This window comes from Nuphar pumila, chromosome 6 (genome assembly GCF_984573655.1).
Source record: "Nuphar pumila chromosome 6, dmNupPumi1.hap1.1, whole genome shotgun sequence".
NCBI classification, from domain to species: domain Eukaryota; kingdom Viridiplantae; phylum Streptophyta; class Magnoliopsida; order Nymphaeales; family Nymphaeaceae; genus Nuphar; species Nuphar pumila.
The window spans coordinates 92,838,598-92,866,380 of record NC_143254.1 but is presented as its reverse complement, the minus strand read 5'-3'; the positions used below and the strand labels follow the sequence as shown (position 1 = coordinate 92,866,380).

The window sequence follows — 27,783 nt, the reverse complement described above, 5'->3', positions numbered from 1 at the left end:
TATAAAATCGTTTAGATTGACCTATGGAAGGAAGTTGTGATGGTTTGATTATCACTGTCGATTTCTACCCAGCAATCATCCGTTTCGACGATAAAAGAATGTATTTCGAGTAGGCACAACTGAAATGGAAGGTCCACCAACAAGGTTGTCTTACATAGAGATTTTAAGAAGATTGCAATACTTTCCATGTGGACTGACAGATGCCCGTAGGGCAATGCCCTTTATTGGATTTGGGAAGGATCATAATTGGACAAAAAATCTATATTTTGGGAACTACCATATTGACCAATCTTATTGATATGACATAATTTGATTGTTATGCATGTGGAGAAAAATGCGTTCGATAATGTATTTAATACAGTAATGAATGTGAAAGGGAAAATGAAGGATAATCTGAAGGTACGTATAGATTTAAAAGTGGTATGTAAAAGATTAGAATTGAAACTCAAATAGTACAATGGAAAAGTACTGAAACCAAAGGCAAGGTATGTGCTTGGTCCAGATCAAGTAAAGTTGGTATGTTAATGGTTGAGACAGTTGAGATTTTCAAATGACTACGTTTCTAACATTGCTCGGGCTGTGAAGATAGACAAGAAACAGTTATATGGGTTGAAGAGCCATGATTGTCATGTCATTATGCAATGGTTGATACCCCTAGTATTCCATGATATGTTAAACAAACCTATATGGGGGGTATTGTCTGAGTTGAGTAGATTTTTTAGAACATTGTGCGCAACTGAAGTTGTAATATTTGAGGTAAAGAATCTCGAGGAATCTGTCGTAATTACTATTTGTCAGCTAGAGAAGATATTTCCACCAGCATTTTTTGATGTTATGGAACATGTGGTCATAAACTTAGGGTTGGTGGACCTGTGCAATATTAGTGGATGTACCCATTTCAAAGGTATATGTTTATTTAGATTTTTCTTTTCAATACTATTGAGAAATTTATTGTAATATGAGATGTATATTGTTGACAGATGCATGTTTGACCTCAAAAAAAAGGTTCGAAATAAAGCAAGAGTAGAGGGCATTATTTGTGAGGCGTACACCTTGGAAGAGATTTCAAATTTCTCATCTATATACTTTGAACCTCACATTCCAACACGTTACACATGCCTACCTCGTAATGATGATGGAAAACAATTAATTGTAACTGACAAATTGTCTATATTTCAACTACTTGAACATGCATTTGGCAGTTGTCGGTCAAGACTCTTGGAAGATCGAGAGCAAGACACAGCACAAATATATATCATTTTCAATTGCTCAGCAATCGACACATACATTAAGTAAGTATAGTTAATACATAACATTAAGTTCTATACATGTATACATGGTTCGGTAAAATAAGTTTATGTTAAGTGTAGACGATTTGATCTAGAGTTGCGAAGAAAACTTTCACAACTCACTGATGCAGGAGTACAAAAAGAACGTGAAAATAAATTTGTGGCATGGTTGAAAGAGTTGGTAAGGAAGATTGTATACGTTTTTTTTCTTTATACAACAATAAGATACTTAATTTGTCGTGATCATAGTCCTTGTTTGTACTTGTAGGTCCACCATGGTGATGTTAAAGATTAAGGAATATGTGATTTATAAAATGGTTCATCTAAAGTTGTGCAGCGTTACAACGGGTACATCGTAAATGATTAACATTTTCATACAAAAGACTAAGGTGTCAACAAGTCAATGATGAATAGTGGCGTGTGCGTTAAGGGTAGCAGCTATGGTGAAAATGAACATGACTACTAGAGTGTTATAGAAGAAATAATGGAGTTGACTTAGGCATAAATAATATCTTAACTTTATTCAAGTGTCAATGGTTTGATCCCACGACAACTAGAGTCGACAAAGTCTCAGGCATTGTGGAGGTGAATGGTAAGTCAAGGTTTGGAACATATAAACCATTCATATTAGTCTCGCAAGCTCAACAAGTGTACTATACTTCATATCCGACTACAAGGAAGTCAGATAGAAATGAATGGTGGGCAGTTTATAAGGTGAAGTCTAAACTATACCCCAAGTATGATCAGTTACAGGAAGACAAGATTGCTGAAGAGGATGAATACTATCAATCAGATGATATGTATGACTTCTCTTATGGTTACGATGTCGCACATGGTATGCATGTCATATCTTCATTGGATGATGGCACATGCATGGAAGAATGTGATCCAAATGATATACGAAGGGGATGGGCGCTAAATGAAGAAGAAGAAGATTATGACGAAGATGAGGAGGAGGAGAAAGAAGACTATGAAAGTCAAACAAGTGATGATGAATCATTCACAAGCTAGTGAAATACAACTTGTAATACAATTTGATCTAAATGATCTAAATGATTAGAATGATTTGAATGTATTGAAATGTATTGTATTGATTTGAATATATTGAAATGTGTTGCAATGTTTGAATGTCTTGCATGAAGTTTTTTTCAATTTGATATGAATGATCTTAATGATTAGAATGTATTGAAATGTGTTGAAATATTTGAATGTCTAGCATGAAGTTTTTTCAATTTGATCTAAATGATTTAAAAGATTAGAATGATTTGAATGTATTGTATTGATTTGAATATATTGAAATGTGTTGCAATATTTGAATGTCTTGCATGAAGTTCTTTTCAAATTGATATGAATGATCTGAATGATTAGAATGATTTGAATATATTGAAATGTATTGCAATGTTTGAATGTCGTGCATGAAGGTCTTTTCAATTTGATCTGAATGATTAAAATGATTTGAATGCATTGAAATGTATTGTATTGATTTGAATATATTGAAATGTGTTGCAATATTTGAATGTCTTGCATGAAGTTTTTTTCAATTTGATCTGAATGATGTGAATGATTAGAATGATTTGAATGTATTGAAATGTATTGTATTGATTTGAATATATTGAAATGTGTTGCAATGTTTGAATGTCTTGCATAAAGTTTTTTTCAATTTGATCTGAATGATTAGAATGATTAGAATGATTTGAATATATTGAAATGTATTGTATTTATTTGAATATATTGAAATGTGTTGCAATGTTTAAATGTCTTGGATGAAGGTTTTTTCAATTTGCTCTGAATGATTAGAATGATTTAAATATATTAAAATGCGTTGCAATGTTTGAATATATTGCCAGTACATTTTAATTTATTAGAATATGGTTCGTGGAGGACACAGTCGTTGAGCACCCAGTGGTAGTCAGTCTGAGCCTTCATCTTCACGAGCTCCTTCGATAGGTATATCATTTAAATAATTGTATATTTGATTAGTTGAAATTTACATTATATGAATTTCTAACTCATTGTTCTGTAGGTGTTGTTTCGCCTACACATGACCCATATATGCCAGATGCAAGGTCTTCTCCATGTGACCCACGACAAGTAATTCAAATAGTGTATATTCATGACCGATCGTAAGTATTTCATTGTCACTTGTTCAATATTTAACATATAAAAAAAGTATATTGACGGTCGATTGTTAATGTGTATCTTTTCATGTGCAGTGCGAGGTTTGATCAGCAAGAAGTAATACGAAGAATTACGAAGTCATTACTACATCATCTTTCAGGACCGGTAACGCAATGGACAGAGTACCCGAGGGAGGTGTTGGACAGCTTAATTTTCTCATTCATGGTATGCAATCATTTATCATAACAAGCAGTATTTTATTGAAATGTGTGCTAACATTCTAAAAGTATTTGTAGGCCTCCCATCACTTCGCGAGTGCAAACGAGGAGAAGGATGCGAGGGTAGTGTGGCAGAAGGTGGCTGCCAATCGATTTGCCGACATACTGCACAATATGAAGACTGGAGCAAAAAAAGCAACTGGTGGGATAGATGATCCACTGCAGTGGAAGAGCCATGGGCCGGCTATTGTTAGGAGAGATTATTGGGAGGGCATGTGCGACAAGTGGGCGAGCAATGATTTTTTAAATCGTTCAACAAAGGCTGCACAAAACCGAGCAGCGATGTCCGATGCGCATCTACACACAGGTGGATCTAGGACTTTTGGGAGCCACCAAAAGAAAATGGTAAGTCATCAATATATATATATATATATATATATATCAATATATATATATATATCAATATATATATATATAGATAGATAGATAGATAGATAAATTTTGTCAAATTTGTGATTATTTCTGTATACTCATTAATCAATTTTTTTTATCATGTCACATTGTAGGAAGCAAAAAAAGAAAGCATTGTGCCTTACAAAGATGTGTTTGTTGAAACACATAAACGTAAGAGCACGGAAGATTTTATATCAGAGAAGGCGAGAGCGACAACGGTATGTATTTATTGTATTAATAAACATTATAATATACAAGTTACTTTAAATTATGTTATCATAAACATTATAATTATTAATTATTAATTCATATTCTAATTATTACTTTATAGGAGTCATACGAGCAACAAATGATACAACGATATGACGATGACTCCACTCAGCATCCGTTTTTTTATCTTGCAGCATGGGTGACTGCTACAGGTGAACCCAAAAAGGGTCGTGTGTTCGGGTTTGGGAGTAACATGAACACCACACCAGTCGTTGCCTCCTGCAGCCTGGGATCACAGAGTTCTACCGCCAGCATTAACTCCCAATGTCCTATTGACCCTGGTATGTCTTGGGATGGTGTTTATCAGCGTCTTGAGGACAAAATGCAATATTTTTTAAATAAAGTCATTCCCAACTTTGTCCGTAATGAGTTGTGCAACTTTTTTTAGGACAGAAGAACTTCATCTGCGTTCAACATGAGCTCAGGTACCCATCAGGTATGCATGATTGAATTGCTATAAATTTTTCCTTATAATTTTGTTAATATCCTTCAGTTTATTACTAGTCTATTTGTCATTCAGCCATTTACTTTGTTGCATTAGATTAGTTGGATTGCATATAATTTATTTTATTATGTTTTATTTATAAATACTAACGTTTTGGTTCTTTTTTGTAGGATGATGGAGATGATTAGCGTAGAGGAACTAATGGTGGTATGGAGGAAGGGGCAGATCGAGAAAATGAAGAGGATGATGCCCAAAATCTTAGCGATGATTAGATTTTTTTGTTTAATTTGTTTGACAAACTTGTAACTAATTATAATTTCACAAGGACTGTACTTGATAGTTAAAGTTTACTTAACTTAGCATTTTTGTTTAATTTGTATGCATTTTTTATTTGTACTGTTTTTTTATAAGCATGATATATGAATTGTACGAGAAATTTTTCTCGATTTTTAAAATATTTCAAAAAAAATTTAAAATTTTTATTACAAATTAGCGGCAGAATAGCAACGGATATTATCCGTTGCTACTCCGTCACCAATTTGAGGTAGTCGTCGATTTGCAGCAGAATTTAAGTCGTCGCTAATGTTCGTCCCCAATTAGCGACGGATATTCATTCATCGATGAATGATAGCGACAGATTAAATTCTGTCGCTTAACTAAATCGGTCATCGTTTAACGATGAATTCACGACGTACATGATCCATCGCCAAGCCATCGCAACATAGCGAAAGATAACTTAGAACTAGTCCATCGCTGGAAGAACTAGTTTAGCGACTAGGGTTATGCGATGGATGATATCCATCGCTAGTCCGTCGCAAACATGTACAACGACGAACTAGCGACAGATAACATTCGTTGCCATTACACATTTTTCTTGTAGTGGCTGACTAACATATAGGTGCAAAAAAAAATCCAAATTGGCCTAATTTTTATTTCTTTTTTTAATGCTTGGATTCTATCAAGCTTTGTACCTTATCCACTATTGAATACAGTGAGATGAAAATGGTTCGGATCATATTTTTTTTCAAATCCAGCTTGATTGTGCTTTCAAATCTCATATTTTCTACTTTTTATCAAATCTGGTATCACCAGATAAAGTTCAGATCCAGATTCAAATTCTAGTACATCCAATGTAGTTTGGATTCAGATTTGTATTCGAACCCACAACTTAAAATTAAAATTCTATTCATTATTGGGTCATATCTGATCTGCTAGCCCCCTATCCAACTTCGAGTCCCGGCATCATTGGCAATATCCGATTGTGTAGAACTCAGTAATGCGCTATTTCACATTGACACACCATTTGGCTTGCGTGTCATGGATGACACAAGAAGGGATCCAAATGGTTCTGATCCGGAATTGCCAAAAATCGCAAAACCTCCATCCTAGATCCAACCCATTTGCATCTCTAGAGACTAGATGGACACAATATGACTAGCTCACACCATCCTGACACATAGATATGTTAATATTTTTAATAAATTTTAGTATTATTTAGAAATAATTCAGCAAAAAAGAATTTACATAATTTAACTATTAAAAAGTTTTTTTAGTAAAAATCCATGTCCATGTGTCCTATTTTTCAAAACCCCAACCTGGCTCATTTGCAACCCTTACCATGGATCTTTTTTAGATCATCACGTGGACCGTGGATCTCACAAAAACTACGGTAGAGATCTTACAAAAGAAAGGTATTTTTTAAAATTATATGGACCTTTAGGTCTGAACGGAGGATTCAAATTGGAAAGCAGGAAATCAGTGATAATCTGCTTTAATGCGAACGGGATCCAGTCATCCCCAAAGTCATTATTAGATATCATTGTTGCAGGTTGATTTGAACAAATCTAACCTCATAGATGGATTCAGCAAGGTTCGACACTTGAAGTGGGTTATTTTTATTTATTTATTTTGCTGAAAACATGGTTTTTTTAAATAACAAAATTTTCATATTTTTTGGCTAATTGATTTTTGAGTTGCCAAAAGAAACTGTACACAAGTCGAATTAACTACAGGAAATCTGCATTTTACTGGCGCACACAAACAGTAGCGTCAGTGTAAAACGAGTTTTACTGGCGCACTGACAAAATACCAATCTTCACTGGGTGGACGATGTAGACCACATCTACAAGGTCAGTAACAGGTGGGACCAACCTTCGTGGAAGCTAGGGATAGGCCTTACGGCTTGAAGAAGATCAAGATTTCTGGCAAAGTGTTAGATTGCCACGTGGCACCTATCCTCATATAACAAGTGTAAAGTGGGCATATATTTAGTAACCATCCAATCCATGTGCCGGAAGTAGGGGTGGAAAATCTGACACGACCCGCCAACCCCCTTCTTAGCGGGGTTCGGGTTTGGCTTAAACGGGTTCGTGTCGTAAACGGGTCAACCGGCCTAACCCGTTTAGGTCGGGTTTGTGTTAGGGGTATGCCAACCCGGCTGACCTGTTTAATAAACGGGTTGGGCGGAAGGTTCAACCCATTTACCCAACCCCGACTCGCCCGCCAACCCATTTACCCATTTACTCGAACCCGACCCGTCAAGCCGCCCGTTTACCCGAACCCGACCTGCCAACGCACCCTCTAACCGGCCAACCCGTTTACCCGACCCGACCCGTTTATTAAACGGGTTAACCATGTCGTGTCCGGTTACCCGTTTAATAAATGGGTCAGGTTCGTGTTTGCCACAGCCGACCCATTTAATAAACAGGTCGGGTTCGTGTTGAGGTATGCTGACCCGCCAACCAGCCGACCCGACCAGATTGCCACCCCTAGCTGGAAGGGGGACCCACCATGCTCACAAATGAGGGCATAGCTATCGGAAGCTTCTTAAAACTCTCAGCTTCCTTTTTCCTTGGAAAGGAACCTTTGGAAAATCAGCTTTCAAAATATATGGTAAACTCAATTTTCTTTAACCAGAAGCTCACTTTTTCTTGGTTTTTCAAATCGATTCTCTTTCGTTTCTTTAAAGTTTCCCTCTAGTTTCTTATCACCTCTCCCTTCTCCCTCACTTTCTAAGTTTTTATTATTGGAAAATTATAAAAAAAAATTGTTTTATATAGTTTTATATTTGTGCTCACATCATTTCTTATTTGCTTCTGCTTCACTTCATATTGTTTTCTCTGTGTTTTTTTTTATGCACTTGCACAATTGCTTCGTAACCTTATCCCGCTTCATCCTACTTTTTAACACTCGGTTCCCCGTTTCCGCTTCACGCATCTCCTATAAATTTCGTTTCCCAGTAGCTATGCTACTTAAATTTTGTTAAGCAACTTAAGTTCTACTTTGTTTTTCATAAAATTTACATTTATGGGCCAACCCCTTACACCTAATTTGAAAAATGGCCTCAAATTTTTTAATTTTCTGATATGGGCCTTTAGTTTTTCGGAAACTGCCATAAAGTGACCTACAATTATTGTTATGCAGGCTATATCTCAAGCCAAATTACAATATTAGCCTTCATAATCAAATATTCAAAACATTTAATATTTTCCCTTTTAAGATAAAAAAGTATTTTTTTGTAACTGATGATAACGTAAGAAAAAAAGTATTCACTTTAGGCAAATTCCTTTGTTACGTTTCTCAAAATGATGAATGTTAATCTGAGGTTTATATTTGACAGTTTCTAAAATACGTGGCTTCTTCTAAAGAAAACGTAGCTCATACTAAGAATTTCAACAAAGTGAGGCCTTTTTTTGGAATTAAGGGCACACGGTTGGCCCTTACATGGGACACTCTCTCTCTCTCTCTCTCTCTCTCTCTCTCTCTCTCTCTCTCTCTCTCTCTCTCTCTCTTTTTGAAGCTGGATTTTGAAGACTTATAAAACGGAAAACCTATCATACAATAATACACTAAAATTTTACATTAAATAAGCAACTTTTTGTATTAAAATGATTCAGGTTCGAGTCTGGGTCTCGTAAAGCTACAATTTGTAGACCCGTATAGGTTAATGGGTTAGGGTACATATTATATCGGGTACAAATGGATCAAGTCTTTAATATAACCATTTTTGAATTGAGACTAAAAGATAGACCTGAACCCAATCCAATTTGGTTTGGCTTTGGGCCCCAGTCCACTTATAGCTGAAAAATGTAGACCCATATGGATTAATGGGTTCGACTGCAACATAGGTCAGGTATAAACAGTTTGGATCTTAATTTAGTTCGGTTTCTATATCAGATTTGAATGTGATTGTAATCCTGTGTTGTGCGATTAAAAAAGGAGAACGGGTATTGCAAGAAAATAGGATTTCACATTGAGGTTAAATTTGATATGAGTCAGTTCAAGTTTAGGTTTGATAGAACAATTTGAGTCCGGTATAAAAAAAGGATCAGGTCTGAAATGGGTTTGAATACGGGTCGAGTATGAAACAGGTGTGGGTACAAGTATGAAGCAGTCTCAATTTCAGGTCTGTTCAAATATAAATAGCATGAGACAATTTTGGTTGGTGTTGTGTAAATGGGTCGGGTCTAAACGGGTTCAGGTTTACATTCAATGTACTAAAACCCGCCCATTTGTGCAACGGGTATAGATTTTAGATCTGACCTGAACCCATGAATAAGATCGGCTCTGGTCAGATTTAATCAGTTCGATTATAGAATTGAATAGGCACAACCATGACCATAATAGATACGTTAATTAGCACTAAGAAATAGGATTAATGCTCGATGGATCCTATCAATGGTTCATCAATGTGTAATATGGCTGATGACTTACATCAATTAACTTTGTTTTTTTTTTCTCAGAGAAACCGCCCCAGGCACAGAGACCGAGCCGCACTGGCTCAGCCTACCATAGTTAGGGTCCCTGTCCATGTCGGCCTAAAACTCTGAGGGCTTACCCCTCGACCTCAGGGAGTCGCCAAGCTTTGGCTTATGCAGGGGATGACGTCCATGGGATTTGAACCTAGACTGCCCGTCAAACGGTCTAGGCCCATCACCTACCACTCTTCGTCCATTATGCCTGCTTTAAGTGGTACAACTTGCAAGATCAATGGATGACATCTGCCTTTCAGTGGTCTATTCCATTTGCTTTGTACAGTTCCTTGTTAAGATACAAAATAAGGTGCATAGTAGCCTTTTTTTTAATCATATTTTGATGAAGGAGCAGGCTGATCTCCATTCACAAAATCCAATTGGATCCTTTTTTATTGTTTTGGATTTTTCTTTATTTGGGCCTCGTTAATAGATATGAGATCTAAATAATTGGTTCATATCTAAATTTAGTAGCTTAGTAGGATTAATATATTTTTTAATTAAAATTTATCTAAAATCCTGCCCTTCATCCCTGCACAGGTCTTTATTTTAACATCCATCCCCGCCTCCATTCCTGTTTCATGACCTCCATCCCCGGTCCAAATAAGGTGAGGCGGGCTGGGGCCCTGTTTTTCCTTGGTCCATTGCCATCCCTAAAGAAGGATTAGAGACAGAGCCGGGCAGGGCAAGGTGGGGATTGGAGAGGGGGATGGGGTGGGGCAGGAAAAAGCATAAGTCCATCCCTGCATGAGTTTTTATTTTAACCTCCATCCAAACTGGGCAAGGCAGGGCGGAGACCCGTTCCGTCCCCCCCCCCCCCCCCCCCGGTCCACTGTCATCTCTATGCTGGCAGGAGCAGTTAGTGCACATCACCTTGTGTTGGGACGTTGCGAGTTTGAATACCAATGGTATGATTGCATAACTGGCAGGGGTCAGCCTAACCCCAGCTTTCTCTGTTGAAAAAACAAAACAAAATGGAGGCCTCTAAGGTGTGGTTGGTGATGGGAGTTTTTTCTTAGCCAACACACACACAAACCTCTAACTATCCTTCTTACCATGATGGCAGAGTGTGTGGATAGTTTCAAAAAGTGAAATCGTCTTGGTACTTCAAAGTGAGTTGGAGTCCAAAGTATCATGGATGTTTTAGTTTAGGAACAGGGAAAATCCACGTAATTCCCTTGGACTTGGAGGAAGATGAAATCTTTTAGATTTTGGCATTCATGACAATTGTATTGATTAGGGATGTAAATGGTTTGGATTGGGAACAGATCTAGGCATTACCAAGTCTGACTTAATCGGGTTTGGAGTTAGATTCAGATTAAGATTCGAATGAAAAAAGATAAAACCAAACTTGGATCCGACTAGCTTAAAACCCAGTATTTATACTTAATCGGGCCGGGTTTTTTGTCAGATTCGAGCTCGAGTTTAAATGCAAAACTTAATACCAAACTGGGATCAGATTATTAATCAGATCCAGGTTTGGCTACCAAACTGGACTCAGATTTGGGTCAAGCATTGGGTTGCACCCGAACCGTTTACATCCAAGCATTAATTTCAGATTCTCATGAGTTGGATCTGAACAGCCCCATCGACCACATTGGCAGATCTCTAGTTGGTAGGAGTTCCATGTCCTTTTTGCCGTGTCCTTGTAACATAGAACCCGAGCATTTTATATGTAGTTGTTAATGTACATATCTATGTGTTAGATACCATTTGAATTATACAGATCAAGTTTGGGATTCGTATTGTTAACTCGATATACTCTGGGTCGGATAACTGTGGCTGACCTGTTGTTTTTTTTTAGAAGGAAAACATTGCATTAACTAATCTCACATTCATACAGTAGGTGCAGTCGATACAATCAGATTCTGCAATAATAGCAGATTGCATCTGAATATAGGTTGTAACCAGAGAATACTGTGAAACCCCACCGAGAACCAACCATAAGGTAGACATCAGTCAGCATGTGTTGGCAAAGACATTATAAATGTAGCTCTTCATCTCTGCACAGTCGCAAATTGCGCTCATGCCAGAACGCCCACCAGGAAGTGATGATCCAGCAATACCATACAAGGGTCCTACGACGAGACCGCACAATAGATGGTGACAATCGCTGCCGGGAACTTCTGTCCAAGAACTATGAGAATACTAATTGTGATACATTTTGGATTAATACATCTTAATTGTATCAGTCATGACGACGACCAGCAAAGATACAAACTTGTTTGATTGGATTAAATAAACTGCTCTCCCAGCTGATCCTATGAATATATCTTGGCGCTTCTTTGAACAAAAACTTGGAAAGATAAAATAATATCAGCTAACGATGAAACTTAAGCTATTTGCAAGAATCCTTCTCGTGCAATCTCAAATACCCTATTAAGAACATCCTCCACAGCCTGCACCACAGCGACAGGAGACTTGGTAAGGCAAAATAATCTACAAGTAGAAGAAATGGCAGAATGCTAACATAACTTTGGAATGAACATGGCAAAGACAAACAAGTTCACAAGCTCTAAAGAGCATTCATATGATGGTATGCAATGATATACTACCTAAACTTTTTTACAGCTGCAAGCCTGCACGCATACACAAACACACCAAACATATGCAAAGATGAATTTCTTTTATCTGTGATATAAAACTATTGTCAATAAAGTATATTTACACATTATTTGCATCTTTTTTTTTATTTCCTTTTTTTTGCCTCAATGTCGAAATGATGGATGAGCTTACGAGATCAATTCAAGAAAATGTGACGTGGTGTATGTTGTTTGCTGATGATATTGTTTTGATTGATGAGTCTAGAGCTGGGGTTAATGCTAAGTTAGAATTATGGAGACAGACAAAGACAGAATACATGGAATGTTTGTTTAGTAAGCAACGAAGTAGTTATGGGAGTGTAGTGAAGCTTGGTGAGCAAGAAATACCGGTGGATGATTGTTTCAAATATTTGGGATCTATCATTCAAAAGTATGGAGAAATTGATGGAGATGTAAATCATAGGATAAAGGTTGGGTGGATGAAATGAAAAAGTGCAACTGGAGTGTTGTGCGATCGTTGAATGCCATTGCGGTTGTAGGAAAAGTTTTATAGGACGACTATTAGGCCCGCTTTACTATATGGTACGGAATGTTGGGCTGCCAAGAGACATCATATTCAAAAAATGAGTGTAGTTGAGATGCGTATGCTGAGATGGATGTGTGGAAATACAATAAAAGATAAGATTCGAAACGAGGAGATACGTAAGAAAGTAGGCGTTGCACCCATTGAAAATAAGATGAGAGAGAATCGTTTACGGTGGTTTGAACATATTCGGCGAAGGCCTAATGATGCTTCAGTTAAAAGGATGGAGAAATGGAAAAATATATTAGTTAAAAGAGGTCGGGGTAGGCCTAGGAAGACATGGATGGAGGTGATAGGAAAGGATATGAATGCTTTAAACCTCACCGAGGACATGGCATTGGATAGAAATGATTGGAGGAGAAGGATTCATGTGGAAGACCCAGAATGATTTTCTTTTTTGGTTCATATCGCCGACCCCAATTGTTTTGGGATGAAGGCGTAGTTGTTGTTGTAATGTCGAAATGACCTGGATATGATCTACCTGTTATCCTAACAATATGGATTGTTGAAAACGCTGATGATTTTATTGACTTCAGTAGCCATTTTTACAATCAAACTCATCAGCTTTGCAAATGTATGTTTGATCCTTATATATATAGGATCACTTGAGCTGAGCTAAAAAGAAACCTGGTGCACCCAAAACATTTAGGCCATTAGTCATTAATTGCTGGCTGCAACCCCAAGTAGAGAAATCCAGTAACCATGGCTGATGCAAAATAGGATAATTTGAATAGAATAGGAACCTGACACGCTCAAATCATTGGATTGTTGATCATTGGTAGAAAGTAGAAAACCCAGTAATCCATGGATTATACAAACATAATCGTTGACATTCAATTCCAAATTTCAAATAAAGGCTATGCCCAGATTCATTCATAAACTACTAACTGGAGTTTGAAGTTTGAACTATTGCATCTTCTCCAAATTTGGTATTACTTGTCCACATCTTATCATCAGCACATATCATTACCAAGGTCATTCATGTTTTTATAGCAGTTCACAGGAATGTTGCATATATTGGAAGCACATGACATATAGTTTTCCCACTAGTCTCTTCAATGCAACATTTACATAATGTGGTATTCAGTAAACTAGAAAAGCTAGTGATAGTGATTCTACAAGCTTACCCAATTTGGAAGTGAAGCAAACTATCACTAATCTAAGGAAACAGCTGACCACCTACTTTGCATTTGTACTACATAAGCTGCTTGTTACTATCGATTATATCATCATGTGTCACTTTTTCTTGTAAAGCTGATTGCAGTAGCAAAAGCTCTGAAAACACTGATAAGAGCCGAGCGTTTCAAGAGCAAATAAACATATAAACATAGACTAATGTGATCCATATTGTATTGCCACCTACGTAGAATATTTGCACACAAGAATACTAATGTTGTGTTCACGTAACTTCACCATGTTAATATCTTCCTAAGGAAAAAACCCTAGATGACCATCCTTCGCGTTGCTCAGGAGTAAGAGTTAACACAGGGAGGCAAAGACTTTAAGGTGCAGTTTGTTAATTGTGGTTCTCACAGTAAAACATATATCATGGTGATTGATCTTTTAATTGATTAACAAAATCCACATTCTCTCTGCAAGAAGTATTATTTTCATGATGTGCACAGTTACCCAAAAGGGTGCCCTTGATTTCCATGGAGTTAATCCTATCGAAGTAGCCTCTCATGGAATAAAGTTGATACATCATCAGAAACTTGAGACAGACAATTATACATATGTAATGATTTTACTGCAGGTATTATACTTCATGTGGAAAATAAATTTGTAAACATACAAGCATGAATGCCTAGAGAAAATGACAAGTTTTATGAATGTAAGCATTTGTCTCTTACGTATATTGCACATGGTATTACTCATGAAGAAACTGTGCAGATATAAGAACTTAATTACCTGAAAGATGACACCTTTTCTAATATTCAAATACATATGAAGAATTTTAGCACATCACAGCATTCTCGTACAAGAGACACTGGTGTTAGTTATTAAAAGAAACCCTTTCTGGAGGAGGACAACAATATTCACTCCTGGTGTAGTTGTAGAATCCAATTTAAAATTAACAAGCCACATGAAGCATGGTGACTGTTCAATTACTAAAGTTTGAATCTCTAATGGATTCCAACTTGAGCAAGGAATGAGAATTTAAAGAGTCATGCACTCATGCTTTCAGATTGTTCTCACGTGATCACATCGAATGAATCCCAAGACAACATGTTTTATGACTAGATATATGTTAAACAAGACCTACCTTATCAGGAGTAGAAGCACCTGAGGTAACACCAATTGTGAGAGGGCCATCTGGTAACCAGTTTTCTTTCTCAACGAGTTCGCCATGCTACAACAGTGGCATGACAAGCATTGCAACAAAATGATTAAGAATGAACCCAGAACATAAATGATGCAGGTTAAAACTCAAAAGGAGAAGGGGTGGGGGACTTACATTCAACTTGTAAAGTATCTTGTTTCCTGGTCCTATTCGTTGTTCATTATCAATCCAATAAGATGGAATGCCCTTATGCTCTGCTATTTCTTGAAGATGTGAGGTATTGCTAGAGTTCCATCCACCAATTACTAAAAGGAGATCAAGTTTCTCTTTCACAAGGTTATACATCGCATCTTGTCGGTGCTGGACATAGAAAATGCAATTTTATTAATGGCTGATATACAAATAGTAACTTAGCTTCTTTTCTTAACAAAAATAACTGAATTCCAACATAAATGATGTCTTTAATCATCAGCACATGAAAATAACAACAGGCCATGTCCACTTAAACCCTCCCTTCCCAACCCCACTAAATTCCATCTAATTATCCAACATTTGTTTATAATGAAACCTGATAGGTTGACAAAACACACAAAATAGGATAAGAAAAATCAGGTAAAGCTTGATGCAAAAACCTGAGGAACAGTGCAGGTGATGAACATATACAGCATATACAAAAGGAACTGTCAACACATATACCTTAATTTGGTTTAGCATACAACAAGAATCATGTTCCAACTCGAGGCATTTAGACCAACAAGATGAACTTAGAATGAAACTGAAGTAGCAGAGGTGAGGTAAATATTTTGACCAATTAAGATTGCTCCTAGTTTCACAAATCAAAACTGTAAGAGTTCGAACAGTTAACACAGATGTAGTCTAACCAACAAATGGCCACATCATCCATGGACACCAAAAGGAATCAGACAAATATATAAACAGGAAATCATATGATCAACATAAGCAAGGTTATATAGATAAGAACTAAAGACAACATAAGAATGTGATTCTTTTTTTAATGGGAGCTCATGAAATGTGACAAGCAAATTAACTTTCAAGGGGTCATCTATTCAAACACTCCCACAGGAAGATTTCTGAAAGAGAAAGAAAGGAAGAAAGGGAAAAGGAAGAGAAGGAAGAAAGAAAGAATGAACAGAAAATTTTTTATTTAAAAGAGAAGAAAAGAGGGATGAAGAAGGAAAAGAAAAGAGAATTTTTTTGTACTTTTATTTAATAATTTGTATCACTTGTTTTTTAATTAACAACATTTTCCTAAGAAAACACACTTTTTAAAAGAATTCCTCAGAAAATCCCTAGTCAAGAATTGTATTAGCAAGAGAAAAATCCTAGCTGAGAAATTGCCAGGAATGACACTGGCAACCATGATATAAAGATAAGGACAAAGAGAAACCCTAAACCCAAGGAACAGAGATAAAGAAAAAGAGAAAACAAAATAATTATTTTGTAATTATTTTTTACCAAAAATTCAACCTAACTAATCTTGTAACATCGATGGGAAAGTGTAGAATGTTATAGGGTCAAATCTCGACTCGAGGAAAGAAGAAGGGAATGAAAGAAAAATAATTTCTACCCAATTTCACCGTCAGGGATTAATTTTTCAATCAAAGTCCCCTACAAGGAAAAACAAATTCCAACGAACTTTACACAATCAATTAGATTGATTGCTTAAACAAAAATACAACATGAAATCTTCAGTTTCTTCCACAATAAATGACTCTTGACAAATGAAAAGCAACAAGTCTTTACATCTATTTTTTCATAGGCAATCCTTCAGTTCAAGGAATTAAGGTAGGTTTTCTGATAGTGAGTACCAAACTCTGCCCAGCCAGTGTCTGCTTTCAATCGCTGACAGATACTACCCCAGGAGAATACTACCTATTCTGGAAGGGCACATGCCAAAAGCCCAGATAAGGAGGAGGATGAAATGTGATCTCTTGCAGATCAAAAAATAGTGAATATGGACTTCATGAAAAGATATTGTTACCAGTTCGCAAGCCAACTTCAGTGGCATCACAAACAGTGAACATGGCCTTCTTGATCAATTATGTGGAAAGGGAAGGAAACAATACCTGAGTGGCATCACAAATAGTATTGAAGCTCATAAAATGGTCGTTGACATTTTCAACTCCATACTTGCGCATCATAACCTTCTCAAACAGCTTTCCTGGAGGATGGAATGAAAAAAAGAACTAAATATAAAAGCAATCACCACAAGCATTTGGATAGGTGCTGAACAGTCTAAGATTGGAAAAGAAGATGATTGACCATATCCCTGATGCAGCTTAGACTTACCAATTTCTTCAGTTTCTCCTTTGAGCATAGTTGTCTGATTAGCAACGCCTACTTTGCATAGATCAGTATCCGGATCAAATCCGGCAGATACTGCAAGTTTGAATTTCTGCAAATAATGAACTATTATTATCCCCAAAGTTACCAGTGAATGCCATAACCTATCAATTGAAAGGAATCAACAACCATTACCTCCATAAACTCTTCTTTTGTTCCACTTGATCCATCAAGTTTTCCATCAAGGATATAATCAGCTACATAGATTGCCTGGTTTGGACCATATAATTTACATGCATATTAAATTTACAAGCGTCAAGACTTAGAGAAAGGCTACATAAAACAAACAACTCTCAAGCTATACCTCTTTCATATTCTTCATAATGATGAAAGTACCAGCAAAAGATGCAGTTGCGATAGTCTCTTCATGAGAGTATGTACCATGAATGATTGAAGTGTACTCTGCCTTTTTGTGCTTCTCAACTGTGTTCCACACCTATACACAGAATTAGAACATCAGAGAACCATTATTGTTACAAATGGGAAAAAAAAGGAAACTTGTGATGCACATAGATTGATCAGGCTCATGATATTGATCACTCTTACCTTTGACACCCATGGGCAGGTCGTATCAACTATTTGAATATTTTTCTCACTCAATATCAACATTTCCTCAACAGCAGCTCCAAAAGCAGGCAAAATTACCACATCTCCCGTCTCAACAACATCAAAGTTCTTTTTTCCATTCTCAACAGGAATATACTGAACTTCCATGTCCTCTATTCTCTACAAGATAACATGTAAATAAATCTCCATAAGGTGTCACACAAAGGAATCCACTTTATTGGCAATTAACAAGATAATTGATATCAATAAAAAGAGAAATTATTCAGCAAAAGAATCAGTTTCAAACCCTGCATTTGCCAATGATGTTGTAACCTCTTGTTTGAAAGTAAAGTTTGTTGGAACCCTCAGAAACAAATGCATGCATTACATGGTGCATACTGCAGCAGTAGATGGACCACCGCAATCATTTTGACTATCTCTATCATCAACCTAGATTCTCGTGAACTGAACTGAACAACTATTTAACTGAATTAGAACCATGTTATGTTTAGCATGAGGCTGCTTTCCTTTTATCATGAATTTTCCAGTAAAGCACTGTAGAAAAACATAATCCATGAGATAAGCATAGGTGTTCTAGCATGCACATAATAGGGGTCAGCCAGAACCAATAAGGAAGTACTTAGTGGGTAATCAGATCATGTTCAAATAGCTGAAGGGTGATATCATAAGAAAACGTGGTAATTAACCACATACCGGGAACTTTCTAAGTGATAACAAAAACATAAGCATGTAACATTCTGTAAATTATGGAGCTGCTGCAAAACAAACTACTTGGAAAAAAAAAAGAAAAGGAAAATTTGAAGCTTTACAGCTACTAACAAGGACAAGCACATAGATATTTATACCTTATTCACTGTAGGGTTGTGAATAATTTCGTTGGTGATCCAAATTTTCTCCACAGGAAACTGCTTCCTCGCTTCATACGCAATCTGAACTGCTCGCTCAACTCCCCAGCAAAACCCAAAGGACTCGGCCAACTTGACAGTCACATTACCCCAAGTATATTCATTGTTATTCTTCTTCAGTGTCTCTATGATGTTGCCTATCATAATCCCACAAAAATTGCAAAAGAAAAAAGAAAAACAGAATATCACAACTCTAACTCGTATTCAAAAGAAAAAGGGGGGAGAGGCGGCATGATGTTTCACCCACAAGAATAATAGCAAAACAAACCCAAAATGCTACCCAATAAAACATTCAAACAAAAGGTGAGCTTAAAAGTGTTCCGGCACGGTTGGAAAATAAGCATAAAAAACCACCAAAATGAACAATTATAGTCCTAAAGACAGGTGATAGCACAAAAATCATCTGATTCATATAGTCATGTTCCAACCAAACTCATGAAATTGAAGAGAATTCCACCCTCAAAGAAAGATGAAACTCACATGTAATGGTCTAATCTTTGCACCAACAACAAAATACCATGAAGCATTCATACACCTAACCAGTAAACACAAACTGGATTCGAGAAAAATAACTAAAATAAACAAGAGGAAACTTCGATAAAATAGCTCCTAATTTATCCAAGAAAAGCGATACCACACCAGAATATCGTTCCTACATAAATAATAGATCGAAAAATTGCTCAACAAAAACCTGCATAAAATCATCAAATCCGCCACTATTCCATGCACTCAGGAAACGATCACCACCAAACCCCTAGAGAATCCATCAACTCTCGTCACAAGAGCCAATCGATCGATCGGTAGAGAACGAAAACACTAATCAAACCCGAACTTGTTCTACGAGTTGCAAAATCAACAATTCCACAACAAAAAAATCAAAAGAAAAAGAAAGAAAAGAGACACACTCGTGTACTCCCTGCTCATCAACTCCAGGGTCTCCTCCTTGAGCCCGAACCCCTTCCGATTGTAGTTCTTGCTCCTCGTCAGGTTCTTCCTGAACACCTTGGCGTCGAAATCGGTATCTCCGGCGCAGCGGACGGAGAAAACCCTCCTCGCGTCGACGGAATTCGGCCGGAATCCGGAGAGGCCGGGCGAGAGCGAGGGTTTGGGCCGTAGGAGGACGCCCTTGGCAGTTACGCAGACGGCCATCGCTGCTTCAGAGACTCACCGGAGCTCCTCCCTTCTACCTCTTCTGTTCGCTTTCAGTCTCTCTCGTTGCTTAACTTAGGCGTGGCTCGCACTGTATTTATCCTGTCCGAGAAATCCCAAAGGGAAGGACGGGTGGCCAGGTGGGCCCGCCGCCGTCTGTAAGCGCCACTGGTAAACGTTCAGCTTGTTTACCAACCCTAGCTGCAAATGCATAAGGTGGCATGCGAAAGTCAGGTGAAATGTTCAAGATTAGAATACTCTGGCCTTCTTAGCACGTTTTAAACATGCCTTTTGCATAGAAAAAATTTCACATGCTCCTCGTGGACTATACAGTTTTTTTTGTGCATGTAAAATGAGTGACATATGAATAATCAGATTAATATTAAATAATAGGTTAAAGGTGCCAATATTCGATGACCATGTTGCCAGTCTCCTTCTCTAAGGTCCAATAATGTGGGAAGCAAAATCCCATACCATTAAAATTTGTTACCCGCTATGTCACATAGACACGACTGTCCTGCTGATACGAGCAGATAAGATTATTCAAACATGGATCACTACAAGAAAAATATGTATTGACGACGGATTATATACGTCGCTGTATATGTTTACGACAGATTTTGCGATAGACTAGCGACAGATAATATCCGTCGCATAACCCTAGTCACTAAATTGTGACAGAATTTAGCTGTCGCTAATCCGTCGTTATGTTGCGTGGCTTAGCAATAGATTATGTACGTCATGAATTCATCGGTAAACGGAGACCGGTTTAGTTAAGCAACAGAATTTAATTTGTCGTTATTTCTGTCACTATCATTTATCGACGAATGAGTATCCATCGCTAATTGGTGACGGACATTAGCGACAACTTAAATTCTGCCATAAACCTACGACTGCTTCAAATTTGGCGACGGAGTAGCGACGAATAATATTTGTCGATACTCCGTCGCTAATTTGTAATAAAAAATTACTTTTTTTTTTTGAAATATCTTGAAAATCGAGAAAAATTTCTCGTACAATTCATATATCCTGCTTATAAAAAAATAGTACAAATAAAATATGCATACAAATTAAACAGAAATGCTAAGTTAAGCAAACTTTAACTACCAAGTACAGTCCTTGCAAAGTTATAATTAATTACAAGTTTGTCAAATAAATTAAACAAAAAAATCTAATCCTCGCCAAGATTTTGGGCATCATCCTCTTCATTTTCTCGATCTGCCCCTTCCTTCATGCCTCCATCAGCTCCTCTACGTTGATCATCTCTAGTATCCTACAAAAGAGAACCAAAATGTTAGTATTTATAAACAAAACATAATGAAATAAATTATATGCAATCCACCTAATTTAATGCAACAAAGTAAATGGTTGAATGACACATAGATTAATAATAAACTGAAAGACATTAACAAAATTATAAGAAAAAATTTATAGCAATTCAATCATGCATACCTGACGGGCATCTGAGTTCATGTTGAATGCAGATGAAGTTCTCCTGTCCTAAAAAAAGTTACGCAACTCATTACGGACAAGGTTGAGAATGACTTCATTTAAAAAGTGTTGCATTTTGTCCTCAAGACGCTGACAAACATCAACCCAAGACATAGCAGAGTCAATAGGACGATGAGACTTGATGCTGTCGAGAGAACTCTGTGAGCCCGGGCTGCAGGAGGCAACGACTAGTGTGGTGTTCATGTTACTCCAAAACCCGAACACACGACCCTTTTTGGGTTCACATGTAGCAGTCACTCATGCTGCAGGATCAAAAGACGAATGCTGAGTGGAGTCATCGCCATATTGTTGTATCATTTGTTGCTCGTATGACTCCTACAAAGTAATAATTAGAATATGAATTAATAATTAAGAATTGCAATATTTATGATAGCATAATTCAAAGTAACTTGTATATTATAATATTTATTAATACAATAAATATATATCGTTATCGCTCTCGCCTTCTCTGATACAGAATCTCTCGTGCTCTTATGTTTATGTGTTTCAACAAACACATCCTTGTAAGGCACAATGCTTCATTTTTTTGCTTCCAAAAATGTGACATGATATAAAAAATTGATTAATAAGTATGCAGAAATACTTACAAATTTGACAATATATATATATATATATATATATATATATATATATATATATATATATATATATATATATATATATATATTGATGACTTACCATTTTTTTTGGTGGCTCCCAAAAGTCCTAGATCCACCTGTGTGTAGATGTGCATCAGGCATCGTTGCTCGTTTTGTGCAGCCTTTGCTGAGCGGTTTCGAAAATCATTGCTCGCCCACTTGTCGCACATGCCCTCCCAATAATCTCTCCGGACAGTAGTCGGCTCATGGTCCTTCCACTGCAGTGGATCATCTATCCCACCAGCTGCTTTTTTTGATGCAGTTTTCATATTGTGCAGCATGTCAGCAAATCGATTGACAGCCACCTTCTGTCACACTACCTTTGCGTCTTTCTCCTCGTTTGCACTTACGAAGCGATGGGAGGCCTACAAATACTTTCAGAATGTTAGCACACATAAATATAAAATATTGCTTGTTATGATAAATGATTACATACCATGAATGAAGAAATTAAACTGTCTAACATCTCTCTCGGATACTCTTTCCATTGCGCTATTGGTCCTGCAAGATGATGCAATAATGACTTCATAATTCTTCTTATTACTTCTTGCTGCTCAAACCTCGCACTGCACATGAAAAGATACACATTAACAATCGATCGTCAATATATATTTTTTATAAGTTAAATATTGAACAAGTGACAATGAAATACTTACGATCGATCATCGATATACACTATTTGAATTACTTGTCGTGGGTCACACTCAGAAGACCCTGCATCTGGCGTAGGTGGGTCATGTGTAGGCGAAACAACACCTACAGAACAATGAGTTAAAAATTCACATAATATAAATTTCAACTAATCAATTATACAATTATTTAAATTATATACCTATCGAAGGAGCCCATGAAGATGAAGGCTCAGACTGGCTACCACTGGGTGCTCGACGACTGTGTCCTCCATGAACCATATTCTAATAAATAAAAATATACTGACAATACATTAAAACATTTCAATATATTCAAATCAATACAATACATTTCAAATCATTCAAATTATTCAAATCATTCTAATCATTTAAATCATTCAGATCAAATTGAAAAAAACTTCATGCAAGATATTCAAATATTGCAATATATTCAAATCAATAAAATATATTTCAATACATTCAAATCATTCTAATCATTCAGATCAAATTGAAAAAACCTTCATGCAAGACATTTAAACATTACAACACATTTCAATATATTCAAATCAATACAATACATTCAAATCATTTTAATTATTCATATCAAATTAAAAAAAACTTCATGCAAGACATTCAAACATTACAATACATTTCAATATATTCAAATCAATACAATACATTTCAATAAATTCAAATCATTCTAATCATTCAGATCAAATTGAAAAAAACTTCATGCAAAACATTCAAACATTGCAACACATTTCAATATATTCAAATCAATACAATACATTTCAATACATTCAAATCATTCTAATCATTCAGATCAAATTGAAAAAAACTTCATGCAAGACATTCAAACATTGCAACACATTTCAATATATTCAAATCAATACAATACACTTCAATACATTCAAATCATTCTAATCATTCAGATCAAATTGAAAAAAACTTCATGCAAGACATTCAAACATTGTAATACATTTCAATATATTCAAATCAATATAATGCATTTCAATACATTCAAATCATTCTAATCATTCAGATCAAATTGAAAAAAACTTCATGCAAGACATTCAAACATTGTGATACATTTCAATATATTCAAATCAATATAATGCATTTCAATACATTCAAATCATTCTAATCATTCAGATCAAATTGAAAAAAACTTCATGCAAGACATTCAAACATTGTGATACATTTCAATATATTCAAATCAATACAATACATTTCAATACATTCAAATCATTCTAATCATTCAGATCAAATTGAAAAAATCTTCATGCAAGACATTCAAACATTGTAACACATTTCAATATATTCAAATCAATACAATATATTCAAATCATTCAGATCTTTCAGATTAAATTGAAAAAAACTTCATGTAAGACATTTAAACATTACAATACATTTCAATATATTCAAATCAATACAATACATTTCAATACATTCAAATCATTCTAATCATTCAGATCAAATTGTATTAAAAATTGTATTTCACTAGCTCATGAATGACTCATCATCACTTGTCTGACTTTCATAGTCTTTTTCTTCCTCCTCATTCTCCTATTCGTCATCATCATCTTCTTCTTCATTTAGCGTCCATCCACTTCGTATATCATTTGTATCACATTCTTTCATGCATGTGTCATCAGCCAATGAAGATATGACATGCATATCATGTGCGATTCATATGATCATTATTTTATTATTTTGATAATATAAAGTTATTTTAAATATTAAAATATTTATTAATTAAAAATTAAATAAAAATTTATGTCCTCGTGTCTTTTTTTTTTTTTTTAAGTTTTGAAACTTGCAAGTCGCATCCCGTGCCTTCACATCACGAATCTTTGTGACAGGTTGGCGGATATAGAAACCAGCAACATGGCGGATCTGGGCTGGATGGTTGAGTCCACATTCTGACATGGATTTTATAAGAGATTGCATTAGTGCAGTCTGTGCCCACATCCATTATAGGTTTAATTTTTATTTTGCAAAACTAGACTTGGCCGGTTTTGGAGATTCATAACACCATATTAGATAAGAGTAATCATAATGAAAGGGTCTTTTTTTTTCAAGAATGTGATTAAAATATCTATTAATTCCTTCTTTTCGCAAAAAAAAAAGAAAAGAAGAGAAAAGAAAAATTGAGTAATCGGCCTTTTCTCAATCTTTTTGTTTCCCTTCTCTCATGTCTCTTAACATCATCAACCAAACATCAATGGTGAGAGAGAAGAAAAAAGGTTGTAGCAGATCTTCCTTAGCCATCTTCTTTGCAATCTTTGTTATCAAGGTGTGTGTGGGTCACCTGTATGGCCTGCGGTGTGATTGTGAGGGTGCTGAGATGAAAGTACAGGGTCAAAACCTACTGGTGCACAGGTGTGTCTGTAGCTTTCAAAAGTGGGCCAGGTAAGGTGGTCGTGGAGCCCCAGCCGAGGTTTTCCTTGCTTCGATGAGGGTTCCTTGTCATAAAAAGTATGGCATCAACTTCTCTGAAAAAAAATATTGGACTCATCTCAGAGATAGATTCCATCCATAGCAATTTGGAATTTTGATGTTGTTCATTGCATTGATGAACGGCATCAGTGTGAGCTCTGATGTCATAGCCCACTTTGCAGGTCATGCCATACTTTTCAAGCATCTATTTTTCTATTGTTTGACCAGACTAAAAGAAAATCCGTCGTCCATACCAACCGCATATTGGTAGGTCTCTCACTAGTTAAGACCTTGAGGTCCTTCCTCTGCTCATCTGAGCATGAACCCAGCTTCACCCCCTTGAGGTAGGGAATGCACCAATTATAGATTTCGAATTCATGATGTCCCATCAACTTGGTGAGGTTCACAAGCCACCTCCTAATAGATGGGTTGAACTTTTCCATTATAATTATTCATTCAAAAAAGTCTATTTTATCTTAAAAATATTTTGAATCCTCTCTCTCTCTCTCTTTTCTCTTTCTCTCTCATAAGTCATGTCATAAAATACTGTTTTTTGTGCAGGACGAAATTGAATTAAAGGATAGCTTTGATTGCAAGAAATTGGGTTTCAGCTGTTTTCTTTGTGGTAGAATCCAGTTATGGAAATCCATGAACCTCATAAGTATAGGCAACATGTGCTCATAAAAAAAAACAAAAATAAAAAAACATTATATAAAACTCATTATGTGCAAAGTTAGCCTCGAAAGCTCATTTTCAGGGCATAAACCAACGGAAAGGGGTCTTCTTTATTTTATTTTATTTCAAAACTACTTATAGTTTTTTACCATTTTGCATTTTCAACCATCAAAGTTGAATAAACTAGAGAGTGAATAGGGAAAATTATTTGAGCAATTTAGTTGATTCACCTGACCTTTGTTGCCTTGGCCTCTTTATGATCCACTAAGATTGGCATCTTGAACACCTACACGCAAGGTGACCTACCAGTTATACAATGATACCATTGGGATTCGAACTTGCAACGTCCCAACACAAGGTGACTTATGCTAGCTGCTCCAACCAGACAAGCGGTTGGTACCCCTTCCAAGTTCTACCTAAACACACTTGCTTTGTCACACAAGTAGACGCAAGCTCCCATTTAAGGCTAATAAATCCTGGTTATCAGCAATAAGCAAGGGACCAACCCAAACCCTTGGTAGATTCAGAAAAGAGTTTCAGATCGGATTTCTTAACCGGGTCAGACACAACTTTTTAATATCCAAATTGGAATTGGCATCAGGGTACAACTTGATCCAACTCCATTTACAGGTAAACTTTATTGTGATTAGGTTTAATAGATAACCGGAATAAGGTTTAGTAAAGGTTGCCTTCATCTTGCTGCAAATCCGAGTAGGCTATGTGGACCCAAACCCAACCCGATTACATCCCCCAACTTTTGGTTGAATTGGTTCAGCCAAGCAAACCTTTGCCAAAAGTCAAAAGTCAGAGTCATGCTATTCTAATCTTGTTTGACCAATTCTGCAACCGTTGCGTCTTGTTTCCTCCACTTCCTTGAATCCGGTTCCCTAGGATCCCAGTTGGGTCACATACGACTCGAGTCAACAATCTGCACCTACCACGTTGGTCTTGATCCATCCAGTCCAGCCAGACCAACAGGATTGCAAGGTCCGACATGGCCCGAAGTTAGGTCATGCTGTTATAAACATGTAAACGACTCCGGTCAACTTGGACAAACTCACTTAGAAAAGCACACATAGGCCTATCAGCCCAGTAAAGCTGCAGGTAGGCTCTGGCTGGTGAGCAGCTGACTCGGACTCAATGGGAAAGCAGAAACCGATCCATGGGAAAGCAGAGACCGATCCAAGTCAGCCAATCACACCTTCCTTGAAACTTTCAAGCTCTCTCTAGTCAACCAAAGGACAAGTTCAGAGAGACCAACTGCCAAACAACCACTGAACTACAAAAATCTCCTCTCCTTGCAAATACTACCCTGATCTCAAAAGTTCACGAACAATTTCAGGTTTTTCTTCCCAAATGGTTTATCTCTCCCTTGTCGGGGTTTGGCTCAAAACTACTTAGGTTTCGTGCATTATTTCTTACATTAACCAAAGTTGGTGGGTTTCTGATCTTTCTTACAATTTTAGCCCTCTTGTCCTTGCATAGACGGGTGGTGTTTTCAAAGGCAAGGCTCTCAATGAGTTTGGTTTTTGGGCATGTAAATAAACTTTTGGATCTTGAACCATGAATTTGGATTTGGACCTTCGACTTTGAACAATGAATTGGGTTTGAGTTTAGATTCGGTTTTAGTTTTTGACTTATTTTTTTAGTATTTAAGACGGATTTAATCTCCAAGTTGTTGGCCATGTATGGCCTTTATTGCTAGTTGTTGGGTTGGGTCTATATATACTTATCCTTTCTCATTTTTCTCATTTCATCCTTCAACTCTCTTCCCCTCTTTCTCTCTCTCTCCCTAATGGATAGCCTAACCTAAGGTCTCTAGGACTTAGGGTTTATACTCGAATATGAGTCAGGGATCCATGCTCAAAATCCATACTTAATTTGGGCTTAGGGTCTAAACCATAGTTAAGCTTGAGTCAACCTCACCTAGTCAAGGGGCTTTTCAAGGTGGTTT

General features: G+C 36.6%; 1 protein-coding gene across 2 annotated transcripts; it reads right to left on the bottom strand.

Moving 5' to 3' along the window:
- Window positions 1-11,682: 11,682 nt before the first annotated feature.
- LOC149835174 (4-hydroxy-3-methylbut-2-enyl diphosphate reductase, chloroplastic-like) lies at window positions 11,683-20,019 on the bottom strand. Of its 2 annotated transcripts, XM_090011746.1 has the most exons (10): window positions 19,693-20,018; window positions 18,728-18,924; window positions 17,862-18,041; window positions 17,620-17,751; window positions 17,451-17,525; window positions 17,262-17,367; window positions 17,039-17,133; window positions 15,126-15,311; window positions 14,934-15,020; window positions 11,683-11,943 (listed from the first exon to the last, which is right to left on the bottom strand). In XM_090011746.1, the coding sequence occupies exons 1-10, from the start codon at window positions 19,934-19,936 to the stop codon at window positions 11,878-11,880; spliced, it is 1,368 nt and encodes a 455-aa protein (XP_089867872.1). In that variant the 5' UTR covers window positions 19,937-20,018; the 3' UTR covers window positions 11,683-11,877. The 2 variants fall into 2 exon arrangements, with proteins under 2 accessions (XP_089867872.1, XP_089867873.1); XM_090011747.1 differs by lacking the exon at window positions 14,934-15,020 and having other exon boundaries at window positions 19,693-20,019.
- Between the last annotated feature and the right edge of the window lie 7,764 nt (window positions 20,020-27,783).

What these genes read in the sequence shown, in the direction of transcription:
- LOC149835174 (XM_090011746.1), bottom strand. Translation starts at nt 19,936, where the DNA reads ATGGCCGTCTGCGTAACTGCCAAGGGCGTCCTCCTACGGCCCAAACCC. An exon ending in ACAACCCTACAGTGAATAAG is followed by an intron (nt 18,042 to 18,727) that starts GTATAAATATCT and finishes GTTATCTTGTAG; the next exon opens with AGAATAGAGGACATGGAAGT. An exon ending in TTATGAAGAATATGAAAGAG is followed by an intron (nt 17,526 to 17,619) that starts GTATAGCTTGAG and finishes GGTCCAAACCAG; the next exon opens with GCAATCTATGTAGCTGATTA.